Below are 15,596 nucleotides of genomic sequence, written 5' to 3' on the forward strand. Positions count from 1 at the left end.
GATGATAATTTAAACAGCTAAAGAAAATGGCATGGAACAAGAAACAAAAATCACATTGTAGTGTAAAGGAAAATGTTGTTTAAAACTAATTAATATCGCGATAATTATGCAATTGCGCAATTTAGATATTTCAGAAAATACAATGGAATTAGGGACGTAATATTTTAGTGCTGTAAAGGATAAACAAGAAGGAGGAATTGAATTCATATCGGAATCTGACATTCCTGATTTGTCACCCATTGACTGGAAACTAAAGAATAAAACGATGATTATGCCAATGCGTAATTTGGATATTTCAGAGGGTATAGAATTGAAATATCCTTGGTTGCTATTGAATTGTATAACAACGCCATTAAAGCAAAAATATAACGGCTGGGGGAAAGCTGGGAAAGAAGTTTTTTTGGTGTTTATGACGTCATGTGAAATTACACATGATTTTGAATGAATACGAACAGCTAAAGAAAAAGGTAAGGAGTCATGTCTGAGGTAGTGATACACGAAAATGAAGCGCACGCGTTGCTACCAAATTCAGCAAATTACGTTGCTACCTAATTCAGCAACAACAAAGCGTGTTTCATTACGCATGCCATCTGAAAGATCTAAATTGCTCATCAGCATAATTATCGAGTTATAGTTTAGAAGTCTTGGGATTCCGAATCAGAAATTTCAGCTGAATTGGAAAATTCTGGCGTGAATTGAATTCCTCCTTCCTCACTTATTCAATCGTCCTTCATAGAATCATAACTTATATAAGATTTGCATTCTCCTGGGAGGCGATAGATAATCTAGGGTTACTTTTACTTGCTTCTTTTTTAGTAGTGCTAGAACAGCGCGTTCCTTCATTCTATTGTAAATTTGATTGTTTCGTGAATGCTTTCTGTTCGATTGATGATGCTCTCTGTCACTTGTCTCCTAACCACACAATTTGTTTTGCATCATTTTCGTATGCTTTTCGTTGTGATTCTTTCTGTTGCTTTTCTTCTAACTGCAGATTCCATTATGCTCATTTTTGTTCGCGATTCTCTGTAACACTCGTTGTTGTATCTCTTCTGAGCATAAATCGTTGTGCATCATTTTGGTTTCCGATTCTTTGTGATTGTCGCTGTCGCATATCTTGTAACTAGCAAGCGACTCTTGTGATTCTTGCTGTCGGTTGTCTCCTAACCATATATTTCGTTGTACAAGATCTTTTTTAGATTAAATGTGATTCTCATTTTTGCTTGTTCCTTGCCATTTGCTTTAGCTCTTCGGAGTCATTTCTTATGTTGCATGTTTTCGCTTGCGTCATAGATACCAAAAACGATACGATCACCCCCGGACAAAAATGATGGAAGTTGCTCCTTAAATGCATAAGAATGTAATGTAATTTACATGAAAAATATCTTTCAAAAATTAAGGTTCTAAATGGATTTCCCAAAGTCGCCTATCTAAGTAAGTTTTTCAGGCCAGAAAATTGTCAGCATGCCAAGTTCCAGGAAAAAATATTGAACCGTTTTCGAGAAAAAAAATACATATATACATTGATACATCACATTAATAGCTTGCTTAAAGAGGGTCGATATACAATATTGTCAAAATTCTAACTAACTCATTAGATAATTTTTTTTTTTTTTTTATAATTCAAATGAGGATGACACTTTCTAACTTTTTATCAGGTGATCCAACGGGCATTGAAAATTCCGAAGAGCAAATTGGATACAAATGAGCTTAAACAGTGTCATGATCTCCTTCAGCAGTCTTGGAAATTCCTTGGAGATGCGATTCAAGGACGGCAGCTGAAGCAGCTTGATCCTAATGTAGACACTGGTCGGTTTGCTGTAGATAGGCAGTATAAAAGTGATACTATCATCGGCCTAGCAATGTAAGTACAAATCTCAACATTTTTTTCAGGACGTTTGAAAAGACAATTCAGGGTTAAAAAATAAATGCAAAATAAAAAATCAGTTGAAAGTTAGTTTTATTTGTATTTTTAGAAACCAATAAAATTTTGTTGATTTTTTAGAATTTTCTTTAGCTTTTAAATAATGAGAAAAGGTTGTTGCAATTACTTGTTAAAATCTAAAATGCCAAACGTGAAGAAATATTGAAAATAAGTTTATCTTGAAATGTGAAAGTGCATAAGATATTTTTTTTAAGCACCTTGTCACTAAAATACTAGACACTATTTTTGTGAATAACCTTTGTCAGAAGAATTGTTAATACAGACACTGATATTTCAAATGTCGAAAGAACAAACGTGTCTGCCATTTTGATAGCTATAGGACCGTGCCAGCTAGATCTACGATGCTAAGGTCCCGTAAAATGTTCCAACAACCTTGACTCATGGGTCAAAATTGTGAAGCAATACAGGCGACAGTATCTGTCGATTTCGGCTCGAACTCTTTAAAGGCGAAACATAAGCCTTTATTATTGTAGATACGAACAATAGGACGCTAGTCATCCTCTAACAGGGCAGCCATATATATATATATATATATATATATATATATATATATATATATATATATATATATATATGAATATATAAACTAGCTGTTGGTGTGGCGCTTCGTGCCACACCGACACCTAGTTGGTAGGGCGCTTCGTGCCGCCCCAACGTAAAACTTACGAATATACAACATTCTTTGCTGTCCCGTTGTCTGAGCATATAAATAGATTGTCAGGTTTACCGACTCTTGAATGCAACATTAATTGTCCATGGGAAAACAATTCGTATTCAGATATGTACCGCATTTTTCTAATGATTGCCCTTGAGCTTTGTTGATGGTGATTGCTAATCGAATATTCCCTGTGTTCCAGTCATAATTTATATACCCCCCCTCCTGTGCCCTTCCGGCGTAGTTGTAGTTGTGTCCCTGTGTCCCGGTCGTCATTTGTGTCCCGGTGTCTCGGTGTGTAATTTCTCTTTGAGTGTCCCGGTCGTCATTTGTATTCCTTGTGTCCCGGTGTCCCTGTCTGTAACGTCATAAAGTCTTCAATGGCTCTGGTATTTCAAGGCCTTGCAATAGGGATAAATTTTAGACAGTCCTGATTTGAACACATCTACTCAAGCTATAATCATCGACTGGGCTGTACCTTAATGCCAGGCGATAATTTTGACGTTGCTCTTGTGATTCCTCGCCACGTTTTCTTTTGGCATTATCTCTTTGAGCCGCAAGCCTGTTTTCACGTTGTTCTTGTGATTCCTCGGCACGTTTTCTTTTGGCAATATCTCTTTGAGCCGCAAGCCTGTTTTTACGTTGTTCTTGTGATTCCTCGGCATGCTTTTTTCGGTAATTTCTCTTTGAGCCTCAAGCCTGTTTTCACGTTGTTCTTGTGATTCCTCGGCATTATTTTTTTTTGGTAATTTCTCTTTGAGCCGTGATCCTGTTTTCACGTTGTGATTCCTCGGCACGCTTTCTTTTCTTACTTTTTCTTTTAGCCGCAAGCCTTTTGGCATTAACTCTTTGAGCCGCTTCCTCGGCTGTTTCTTCTGCCATTGTAGGATTTATACTAAAATTTCTCACACGATTTGATTCCTCGGCTGTTTCTTCTGCCGTTGTAGGATTTATACTAAATATTCTCTTTGAATCGTAACCCTTATACACTTATAATGACGTCATATACAGACATACAAAATACATACATGACGTCATAGTGCTCAATCTTTATAATGACGTAAGTCGTCAAACATACATACAACTTATTTTTATATATAAACAAGCTATAATAATCGACTGGGCTGTTCCTGAATGCCAGGCGATTATATACGCATTGCTTTTGTAATACAGCGACACGCCTTCTTTTTTTACCTTCTCTATCAGCTGCAAGCCTGGTTTCGCGTTCCTCGTTCCTCGACACGCCTTCTTTACTTACTTTCTCTTTCAGCATCAAGTCTGGTGTCGCGCTGCTCTGGTAGTTCCTCGACACGCCTTCTTTTTTTACTTTCTCTGTCAACTGTAAGTCTGGTTTCACGTTGCTCTCGTGGTTCCTCGACACGCCTTCGTTGACGTAAATTACACATTTTTGATCTGGCCCTTTCTCTTTGAACCGCAAGCCTGGTTTTGCGTTGCTCCAGTGTTTCGTCCTGGTGTTCAATTTTTGGTAACATTCTATGATAATTCCTTTTTGGCATTAATTGACACTTCTAAAGCTTAACATTCTAAAGCTCAACAATTTGTAATAAACCTCAAACTTTTGGGTTTCTGTTTTAAGTTGTTTTTTTTTTATTATTTAGTTTTTTGATTTTTTAGTTTTTTTAGTTTTTCTTTTTTAGTTTTTTTTTCTTTTTTGTTTTTTATTTTTTTTTTAGATTTTTGATGTTTTTTCAGTTTTTCTGTTATTTTAGTTTATTATAGTTTTTTCTAGTTTTTATCCTTTTTTTCTTTTTAGTTTTTTTAGTTTTTTACCTTTTAAAGTTTTTTTATTTTTTTCCTCTTTTTTAGTTTTCTTTTTCTTCTTTATTTTTAGTTTTTTTCTCCTTTCTTGATTTTTCTTTTTTTAGTTTTTTTCTTTTTTAGTTTTTTTTTTTTTTGGGGGGGGGGGGGTGGCGCGAAGCTTGGTGGGGGCGCTTTGCACCACACCCCCCCCCAAGCCCCCTGCGCGCGTAAGTCGTTACGCGCCATTTTAGTTGTGTCCCTGTGTCCCACCTGTGAATATAGATAGATATATATATGTTTTTAACGACGTAAAACTTGCGAATATACAACATTCTTGGCTGTCCCATTGTTTGTGCATATAAATAGATTGTCAGGTTTACCGACTCTTGAACATGCAACATATAATTGTCCATGGGAAAAACAATCTGTATTCAGATCTATACTTCATTATTCTAATGATTGCCCATGAGCTTTGTTGATGGTGATTGCTAATCGAACATTCCCTGTGTCCCCGTCGTCATTTATATATTCCCCTGTGCCCCCCGGCGTCCCCGTTGTAGTTGTGTCCCTGTGTTCCGGTTGTCATTTATATTCTCTGTGTCCCGGTCGTCATTTGTGTTCCGGTGTCCCAGTCTGTAATTTCTCTTTGAGTGTTGCGGTCGTCATTCAGATCTATACCTCATTATTCTAATGATTGCCCTTGAGCTTTGTTGATTGTGATTGCTAATCGAATATTCCCTGTGTCCCTGTCGTCATTTATGTATCCCCTCTGTGCCCCCGAAGCGCCCCCCAAGCCCCCCGTGTGCGTAAGTCGTTACGCGCCATATTATTTACGCATAAAAATAAAAGTAAAAAAACTAAAAAAAGTAAATGTATTCAAGCCAAAGTAGCTGAGTTGGTAAAGCGTTATGTTCCAGGTTCTAGGTCCGAGAAATTCCAGGTTCGAACCTTGGCTTTAGCATTAATACAAAAGAAGAAAAAAACTAAAAAAGAAAAAAACTAAAAAACAGATAAAAACTACTAAAAAAACTAAAAAAGCTAAAAAACTACTAAAAAAACTAAAAAAGCTAAAAAACTAAAAAAAAAACTAAAAAAGAAAAAAAAACTAAAAAAGGAAAAAAACTGAAAAATAAAGGAGAAAAAGAAAACTAAAAAAAAATAAAAAGAAAAAAACTAAAAAAGGTAAAAACTACAAAAAAAACTAAAAAGAAAAAAGAAAAAAAACTAAAAAGCTAAAAAATAGGTTAAAACCAAAAAAAAAACTAAAAAGAAAAAAAGGAAAAAAACAAAAAATTTATTTCATCATATACAGATTCAAAAACGAATGTATATACAGACCGGGACACAGGGAATATAAATGATGACCGGGACACTCAAAGATAAATTACAGACTGGGACACCGGGACACAAATGACGACTGGGACGTGTGTCGACTGACGTCATGTTTGTGTGTCGACTGACATCATGTTTGTCGACTATAAATGACGACTAGTACACAGGGACACAACTACAACGGGGACGCCGGGGGACACAAGGGGATATATAAATGACGATGGGGACACAGGGAATGTTTGATTAGCAATCACCATCAACAAAGCTCAAGGGCAATGCTAGAATAATGAGGTATAGATCTGAATACGGATTGTTTTTCCCATGGACAGTTATATGTTGTATGTTCAAGAGTCGGTAAACCTGACAATCTATTTATATGTACAGACAATGGGATATATTTATATGTACAGATATATATATATATATATATATATATATATATATATATATATATATATATATATATATATATATATATATATATATATATATATATATATATCTATATATATAAAAATAAGTTGTCTGTGTGTGGATCTGTGGATGGATCAGGTGACGTCACCTGAAAAAACTGGATCAGGTGACAAAACTGAAAACTGAAAAAACTAAAAAAAGGCAAAAACTACAAAAAAACTAAAAACTAATAAAAAAAATAAAAAAGCTAAAAAACTAAAAAAACTAAAAAAAGGCAAAAACTACAAAAAAAACTAAAAACTAATAAAAAAGCTAAAAAACTAAAAAAACTAAAATAAGGCAAAAACTACAAAAAAACTAAAAACTAATAAAAAAAAATAAAAAAGCTAAAAAACTAAAAAAACTAAAAAAACTAAAAAAAGGAAAAAAACTAAAAAAACTAAAAACAAAAAAAACTAAAAAAAAGGAAAAAACTGAAAAATAAGCTAAAATAAAGGTAAAAACCAATAAAAAACTAAAAAAAAACTGAAAAAACTAAAAAAAGGCAAAAACTACAAAAAAAACTAAAAACTAATAAAAAAAGTAAAAAAGCTAAAAAACTAAAAAAACTAAAAAAAACTAAAAAAAGGTAAAAAACTAATATATAAAAATAAGTTGTCTGTGTGTGGATCTGTGGATGGATCAGGTGACGTCACCTGAAAAAACTGGATCAGGTGACAAAACTGAAAACTGAAAAAACTAAAAAAAGGCAAAAACTACAAAAAAAACTAAAAACTAATAAAAAAAATAAAAAAGCTAAAAAACTAAAAAAACTAAAAAAAGGCAAAAACTACAAAAAAAACTAAAAACTAATAAAAAAGCTAAAAAACTAAAAAAACTAAAATAAGGCAAAAACTACAAAAAAAACTAAAAACTAATAAAAAAAATAAAAAAGCTAAAAAACTAAAAAAACTAAAAAAACTAAAAAAAGGTAAAAAAACTAAAAAAACTAAAAACTAAAAACTGAAAAAAAACTAAAAAAAAGGAAAAAACTGAAAAATAAGCTAAAATAAAGGTAAAAACCAATAAAAAACTAAAAAAAAAACTGAAAAAACTAAAAAAAGGCAAAAACTACAAAAAAAACTAAAAACTAATAAAAAAAGTAAAAAAGCTAAAAAACTAAAAAAACTAAAAAAAACTAAAAAAAGCTAAAAAACTAAAAAAAATAAAAACTAAAAAAAACTAAAAAAAGGAAAAAACTGAAAAATAAGCTAAAATAAAGGTAAAAACCAATAAAAAACTAAAAAGAAAAAAAGAAAAAACTAAAAAAAATTTTCATCTCAAAAACTAAAAAAACCAAAAAAGGTAAAAACTAAAAGAACTAAAAAAGAAAAAAATAAATGACGACACTCAAAGAGAAAGCGACCAGGACAAAAGGAATGTTCGATTAACAAAAACTAATAAAAAAAGCAAAAAAGCTAAAAAACTAGAAAAACTAAAAAAACTAAAAAAAGGTAAAAAACTAAAAAAAAATAAAAAATAAAAAAAAACTAAAAAAAAGGAAAAAACTGAAAAATAAGCTAAAATAAAGGTAAAAACCAATAAAAAACTAAAAAGAAAAAAAGGAAAAAACTAAAAAAAATTTTCATCTAAAAAACTAAAAAAAACTAAAAAAGGTAAAAACTAAAAGAACTAAAAAAGAAAAAAATAAATGACGACACTCAAAGAGAAAGCGACCAGGACAAAAGGAATGTTCGATTAGCAATCAACAAAGCACCGGGACACAGGGAGTATAAATGACGACCAGGACATAAGTAAAAAAAAAACTAACAAAACTAAAAAGAAGGTAAAAACTACAAAAAAAAAGAAAAAAAAACTAAAAACTAATAAAAAAACTAAAAAATCTAAAAATCTAAATAAACTAAAAAAGAAAAAAAAAGGAAAAAAATAAAGGAGAAAAACAAAACTAAAAAACGAATGTATATACAGACCGGGACACCGGGATACAAATGACGACCGGGACACAGGGAATATAAATGACGACCGGGACACAGGGACACAACTACAACGGGGACACCGGGGGAAACAGGGGGATATAAATGACGACCGGGACACCGGGACAGGGAATGGTCGATTAGCAATCACCATCAACAAAGCTCAAGGGCAATCATTAGAATCATGAGGTATAGATCTGAATACAGATTGTTTTCCCATGGACCATTATATGTTGCATGTTCAAGAGTCGGTAAACCTGACAATCTATTTATATGCAAAGACAATGGGACAGCAAAGAATGTTGTATATTCGCAAGTTTTACGTAGTTAAAACCATATATATATATATATATATATATATATATATATATATATATATATATATATATATATATATATATATATATATATATATATATATATATATATATATAGATATATATCTATCTATATTCACAGGTGGGACATAGGGACACAACTACAATGGCGCGTAACTATTATGGCGCGTAACGACTTACGCGCGCGGGGGGGCTTGGGGGGGCGCGAAGCGCCCCCACCAACTAGGTGTTGGGGTGGCGCGAAGCGCCACCCCAACAGCTAGTATATATATATATATATATATCTATCTATATCTATATTCATAGGTGGGACACAGGGACACAACTACAATGGCGCGTAACTAATATGGCGCGTAACGACTTACGCGCGCGGGGGGCTTGGGGGGCACGAAGCACCCCCACCAACTAGGTGCTGGGGTGGCGCGAAGCGCCACCCCAACAGCTAGTATATAGATAGATAGATAGATGTCCCGGTCGTCATTTGTGTCCCGGTGTCCTGGTCTGTAATTTCGTCAGTCGACAAACATGACGTCAGTCGACACACAAACATGACGTTAATCAACAGACAAACAACTTATGTTATATATATAGATAGAAGAAGATGTCCCGGTGTCCCGGTCGTCATTTGTGTCCATGTGTCCCGGTGTGTAATTTCGTCAGTCGACAAACATGACGTCAGTCAACACACAAACATGACGTCAGTCAACAAACAACTTATTTATATATGTATATATATATATATATATATATATATATATATATATATATATATATATATATATATATATATATATATATATATATATATATTATAGCTGGGTTTTATTGAATGAAATTTACCAGCCCGCCTGTTCAGTAGGCTGACGAAGAGACTTCGATACCTTTATTCTCCTCTCTTCGACAGAGAAGGGTTCCTGTGCACGTCATTAAAGGGCAAAAACTAAAGCTTATGCCTCACTTCTTACCAATTTGGTTTGGATCCAATACCTCCTCGTAGTCGACCTGCTTATAAAGATACTTTAATTACCCTTCACCCTTAATCCTTCGCTGCAAAGATGAAATAATTCCAGATTTGGAAAAGACAGAAACAGAACATTAAATGTTATTTTTGACTAGCCAATTTGAGATCCGGCAAAGTTAAAGTTAGAAACGGAGCCTCAATTAATGACAAAGAAAGTATAAAAGGGAGTTGGGCATAATATACTGAGAATGTGTCAATCTGTGATAAAGTTGTTGGAAAGTATGTAAAAAAAGAAAAATTTTAGGTCAATTTGGAAGTGAAAAAAGTTTTACTTTGTAAAGGATCGGAGACAATACCAAATCTTTATTAAATCCCTTTATAATGAAGGTGATAAAAGCGAGTGTGGTAATTACAGATGCCTTAACTTGGTCTCTTTGTTAAAGATGTTGATAGATAGATAGATCTATCTATTCATCTATACACTTTTTTTCACATCCATGTCTAGTTGAGAGCGAGTGTGGTAATTACAGATGCCTTAGCTTTGTCTCTTTAGGAAGCAAATTGTTCAAGATGTTGATACATAGATAGATAGATAAATAGATCTATCTATATACCTATCTACACGTATTTTTTAACGTCACGTCTGGTTGGTGTCTCTGTTCTAAGTTAAAATCATGTTGGTTTGTTTTCTTTTCTTTTTTTTTAGGAAGGTACTTTGCTAAAAGATGCTATAGATGAACTTTTAAGAGAATAGCTGTTTAGTTTTAGGAAAGAAAGAAGACATTTCGACAAAATTTTCACTTTTAGATTAGTAATAGAGAAGTGCCAGAACCATCAGACCATCAATAATCCTCGTTTATTTGGATTATTTTGACGGGCTTGGTCCTAAGGATTACGGTAAAAGCTGTAGAAGAACATGGTGTTAAATGGAAAAGTAAAAGTCTCTTAGACTAAGATTATGCAGATGATTTGAATGTCGTAGATAAAAACTTATGTGAAAGGAATGAGCAGTTGAAGCTAATGAATGTTCAAAGTGGAAGAATAAGTTTGAAGTTAATTTTAAGAAAGCTGAGTCGCTTTTATTAGTAGGAAATAGGGTGAAGAGATAATGTTAGAAAAGGACAAAACTCATCAAGTAGATAGCTAAACTTACCTAGATAGTATTACCTTAAAATCACCTTAAATCGCATTTACAGCGAGATAAGGTGGACTGCATCCTCCTGTAGAACATCTCGCTGTTGAATTGATGAGGTAACACAATTAGTGGGTGTGATGGGGTGTGGCGTCCCACTGGTACTTCTATTCCGCGTCACTCCACTCCAAATCGACTGCATTTTTGAAAGAATTAATCGATTCACCACTGACAGTCTCATTGGAAAGACTGTTCCAAGTTGAGACAGCACGTACTGAGAAAAAGTTCGTCCTCTCTCTGCGTCTGGAGTGCTCCTGTTACAGCTTCATTGAGTGGCCTCGGGTCATAGTGGCAACGGAGGGAGTAAAAATGGAGTTAGAAATGTTGTTTTGGTGCATTTTCTTGACAAAAATGACATCTCCTCTGTGTTGCCGGTAAACCAATGTGGGTATCTTCTGGCGACGCAGACGTTCAGGGTAGGGAAGCTGTTGGTGTGGGGCACAAAGCTTAGTTGCTTTTCTGTGCACGCTCTCTAGGGCAGTCACATCTCCCTTATATTGAGGATTTGTAACGGGGCAGCTAAACTCCAAATGTCTTACGTGAGCATTATATAATTTTCTTATTATCAGAGGATGGTGCGATGATATGGTTCGTTTAATTAGTCCCAGGGCTCTGTTGGCCTTCGCAACCTGTTGCATAGTGTGCTCATGTAACTTAAACTTCCTGTCAACGATCACCCCTAAGTCTCGTTCACTCTCAACAGCCTCAACTTTGATACGTGTGCCAGATTTATCCAGCATAAAATATGAAATCTGATTGTTGTGGGGACCCATGTGAAGGACTTTGCATTTTGATGGGTTGAACTCCATCACCCACGTGGAAGCCCATAAGGAGAGACTGCAAGTCATTTTGCAGGGTTCCATCGGCGATTCCAATTAGTTTGCTGTTATCAGCGTAGAGAGTGATGGGGTTTTGTAGAACATCCTCACAATCATTAATATATATATAGAGAAGAGGGTGGGGCCAAGGATGCTTCCCTGGGGTACCCCGCTTATAACTGGTGCAGGCTCTGTAAATATGGGGCTCCATCGTCAGAGTAGACCATGACCTTCTGGATTCGGCCAATCAGAAACGATCTTATCCACCCCACAGTGTCAGCATGGACTCCATATGCATGGAGCTTAGGCAAAAGATATTCGTGGACAACTTTATCGAAGGCCTTGGCTTGGACGAGTAACAGGACATCAACTGCTTTACCTTCCTCGATTAATTTAGTGACTTTATCCTAAGACTGGATCAGTTTCGTCTCAATGGACCGACTCGTTCTTAAACCATGTTGAGATTTCGATAGTAAGCCATTTTTTTAAAGGTGTTTAATAATAGCATCATTGAAAATACTTTCGAACAGTTTAGAAATGACTGACGTGAGACTAATAGGCCGGTAATTTTCAGGGTTATTTTTATCTCCCTTCTTGAAAATTGAAACTATATTAGCCGATTTCCAATCAGCTGGTACCACCATCATCCTTATGGACATCTTAAAAATAACAGCCAGTGGCATGGCAACAAGAGCTGCAGCTTCTTTCAGCAAACATGGATGAATGTCATCGGGGCCCTGGGCCTTGTTTGGATCCAACTTATTCAGGCGCTTGAGAATATCATCCGCATCAATCACAACAGATGACATTTCGTGGACATGGTTCCTTTCTGGGAAAAGGGGAGGAGGAGATACTGAAACTGATTGAGAGAAATTAGTGGCAAATTTGGCATTTAAACAATTTGCTATGTCTGTGGGGGAATCAAGCACAGTAGCATCAGGACGTATAAGCTGGCATATTCTACGTCTACTAGGATTAGAGCTGGGAACATACTTCCAAGACTTTTTGGGGTTTGTTTTTGCACATAGGGCTATATTTACTTCATAATCACTTATGATTTTACGTGTGAGATTTCTCAGCTTGTTACGGCATTTCTTGAAATCAGCAAGATGACTCTCCTGTTTTGATTTCTTGTATTTCTTCCATGCCTTATTCTTACTCTTAATGCCTTCTCTTACCTCTTTAGTGAGAAATGGCAATGTTTTTGTTTTTTCTGTGTATGTTATGGAAGTAAATTGCTTCTCAACTGCAAGTAAGCATGACTTAAAATTCGACCATGAATCATCCACATTATCACTAACAATCAAAGATTGCCAATCAACTTCAGACAAGTGTTCTCGGATTTTATTATAATCTGTATAAGAAACTTTTTGTCATATTACTTGGCCTAGTGGAAACCAGCACCGAAAACATAACACAATTGTGGTCACTAGATCCAATTGCAGGTAAATATTTAACAGACATGACTGTTTCAGGGTTATTTGTAAATACTAAGTCAAGTGTAGTTGGGTTTTGACCATCTCTATAACGAGTCGGTTTATCAATCAGTTGAGTGAGGGCGAGATTTGTTACAGAATTCAGAGTTGTTGGGCAGCGTTGTTTGGAGTTGTGAATCCGTAGCCGTCAATCCATATCACATCTGGCATATTAAAGTCACCAGTGATGAAAACACAATTTGAACTAGATGAAGCTATTTTACTCACAAGATCAGTCACGACTTGGTGTGAATCATTAGCATTGGATGCAGAGGGGCTTCGATAAATATTTCCAACAATTAATGTCTCTTCAGGGAGCTGACACTCAACAGCTACACATTCCACCCATGGATAAACATCAACATAAGGGGATAAACTCAGTATTTTAGTTTTAAAATTATTCTTCGCATAAATAACAGTGCCTCTCCTGTACCCTTTCGAACAAAAATTAGAAAATACTTCATAACCATCAACTACAATGTGGGAGTACTCATGCATTATTAGAGAATTTTTGGGACAAACTTCTTTAGCACAAAAATATCAATATGCTGATTAGCTAATAGCATCTTTACCTCTGGCAGATTTGAATGCATCACTTTCAAGAATCATGTATTTGTTCCTGGATTACTTAATGCCTCACCGTATTGGGGGTGAGCTTCACTTCCTTCAATCAGTGGCTCCGCTGAGCGTGGTGCCGCATCTGCATTCATGGATACTGCAGTGTGGCAAGATCAGCTTAATTCAGATAACAAACCACTATCGGCAGGAGAGACACAAGATTAATAACTAGATAAACTTAAATCACTAACAACACTAGAACTTGAAGACTTTGAATTATTTACAATGACAGGAGTCGAAGCTATTGTTCCATGTCTTGGGGAGCCTCGGATGGGACCCGAGCGCCCAGGACATCGTTTTTTGAAACGATCGACAAGTTACGAATAGCCAAACCAGTCTCACCAGCCTCACTTCAACGCTTCACTTCTTCAACAAGTCTTTTTCTAAGCTCGCTGTCATCTCTAGAAAAATCACTATGAAACTGGACACTCTCCTTTCGTTGTCTAGAGATCTGAAGAATCTTCTTCTTGATATCCTACGAAAAGACCCGATAAAAGGAGCGGGGCAAGCCGGGACGTGGTACTGAGTCTACTGGTTGAAGCATTTAGTCTTCTGACGTTCGTGATTGGTCCAGGGTCAAAATCATAAGATGAGCGAATAATATGCGTAATTGCACCAGTTTCATCATCAGCTGGAACAATACCATATGCTATGATATTCAATCGACGTTTCTCCTTGTCCCGTTCAGATCTGATTATCTTCCTCACTCTTGCGGCAAAATTGGGGTTTGTACTTGATATACTTTCATGAACAATATTACGGACATCTTGGGTACTGCATTTTGAGGATAGCTGTGACTGAATCTCCTTCACATCATTGGAGATTTCCGGTAACGACTCTTTTAAGTTCACTTTTAAATCTTCGCGTAGCTTACGTAGCGAATTGTCAATCACCTTCTCAACCATTGAGCTAGATACAGACGTGTCTGAATCACGAACTTTGCAGAGTGTGCATCGCCATTCACAACCAACTTTGTCAGTCATTTTTGTGAGAAGTTCGTATTCGGTGGCTGTCAGCTTCAGACACTCTATGCACAGCCATTGCTTACACTTGTCGCACTTTAGAGCGGATGAATGTTCTTCTAATTGTTGAGAGCAAGCTGCACAAAAGTCAATCCCCTTAGTATGGCTAATGTGCTTCCTTTTATTTCGTGGGGGTGGCATTTAGTAACTTTCCAACTACTGGCAACTCTCTCCAACAAATTAGTAAGATTCTGGCTGACGGTAACTATCTCGCAAAATTTAGTAAATTCAACGCTCTCGGCAACGCTGCTCTTGGCGTAGCCAAAGTAATGGAAGGGGCGTTCAATCTTTTCCTTTTTTTCAACTAATGACGTAACAAAACGACTATTCACTTCAAATTAAACATTATTTGTTAACAAAGGCATAAATATAAATGGACTGCTGGATGGAGTCTGGTGGAATTTATTTTATGGAATATATATGCTCAAAAATGTCAAAAAACGAAGACTTACAGGCGGGGGGGGGGTATTAAAATGAACCCTCGTTAACTTCAAGATGCAGTATGTCTGGTATCCGAATTTCTTCTAGCTCTAGGCTTCTTCAAACTGGGAAATTAATGATTCTTTCAATAATTTTCACCCTCTAAGTTTAGCCAGTGTTGCCAAAAAAAGGCAACACAGTATTATTAGGAAAGATGGTGGTTGCAGTGAATCCATGAAATGTAGAATATCCAAGGTGCAGGGTGTATATTTAGTAGAATAGCAAGGCGCCTAAAAGACATAAATAGGACGCTTACTGTTAACCAAAGTCCCCTGAGATCTGATACACCATACTCTATAAACTTTTATATAGATGAGTTTAGGGATTCCTCCCTACAAAGGTCATATCGGGTCCAGACTCCCTAAAAGGAAATACTAGGACAGTAGTTCTTACGTTCTACAAGGCTTGGTTGAGATCCAACCATATTATTTGGTATGTATTAATTGCTTGAACTTACTACCCCCCTTCCCTCTCTTTGTAGAAGATAGCCCTGTATCTTGACGCCCAAAAAGTCTAACTGGAATACTCCCTTACTTTCCACAAAGTTTGATTAGGGTACGACGAACCCCTTTTGAAAACACTATTACGGCAAGACCTACAATCCCTCTCCCAAAA

The 15,596-nt window shown here is 35.6% G+C and overlaps 1 protein-coding gene across 1 annotated transcript in view; it reads left to right on the forward strand.

The window, feature by feature from the left end:
- Positions 1-15,596, forward strand: part of LOC136043748 (NBAS subunit of NRZ tethering complex-like) — a gene marked incomplete at its 3' end in the record, with an annotated part of 153,175 nt that overhangs the window by 85,352 nt on the left and 52,227 nt on the right. Inside the window, 1 exon segment of the mRNA XM_065728669.1 lies at positions 1,656-1,861. Coding sequence (XP_065584741.1) covers positions 1,656-1,861 — 206 coding nt within the window.

The sequence above is a fragment of the Artemia franciscana genome, unplaced genomic scaffold, assembly GCF_032884065.1.
Source record: "Artemia franciscana unplaced genomic scaffold, ASM3288406v1 Scaffold_923, whole genome shotgun sequence".
In the NCBI taxonomy this organism is placed as follows: domain Eukaryota; kingdom Metazoa; phylum Arthropoda; class Branchiopoda; order Anostraca; family Artemiidae; genus Artemia; species Artemia franciscana.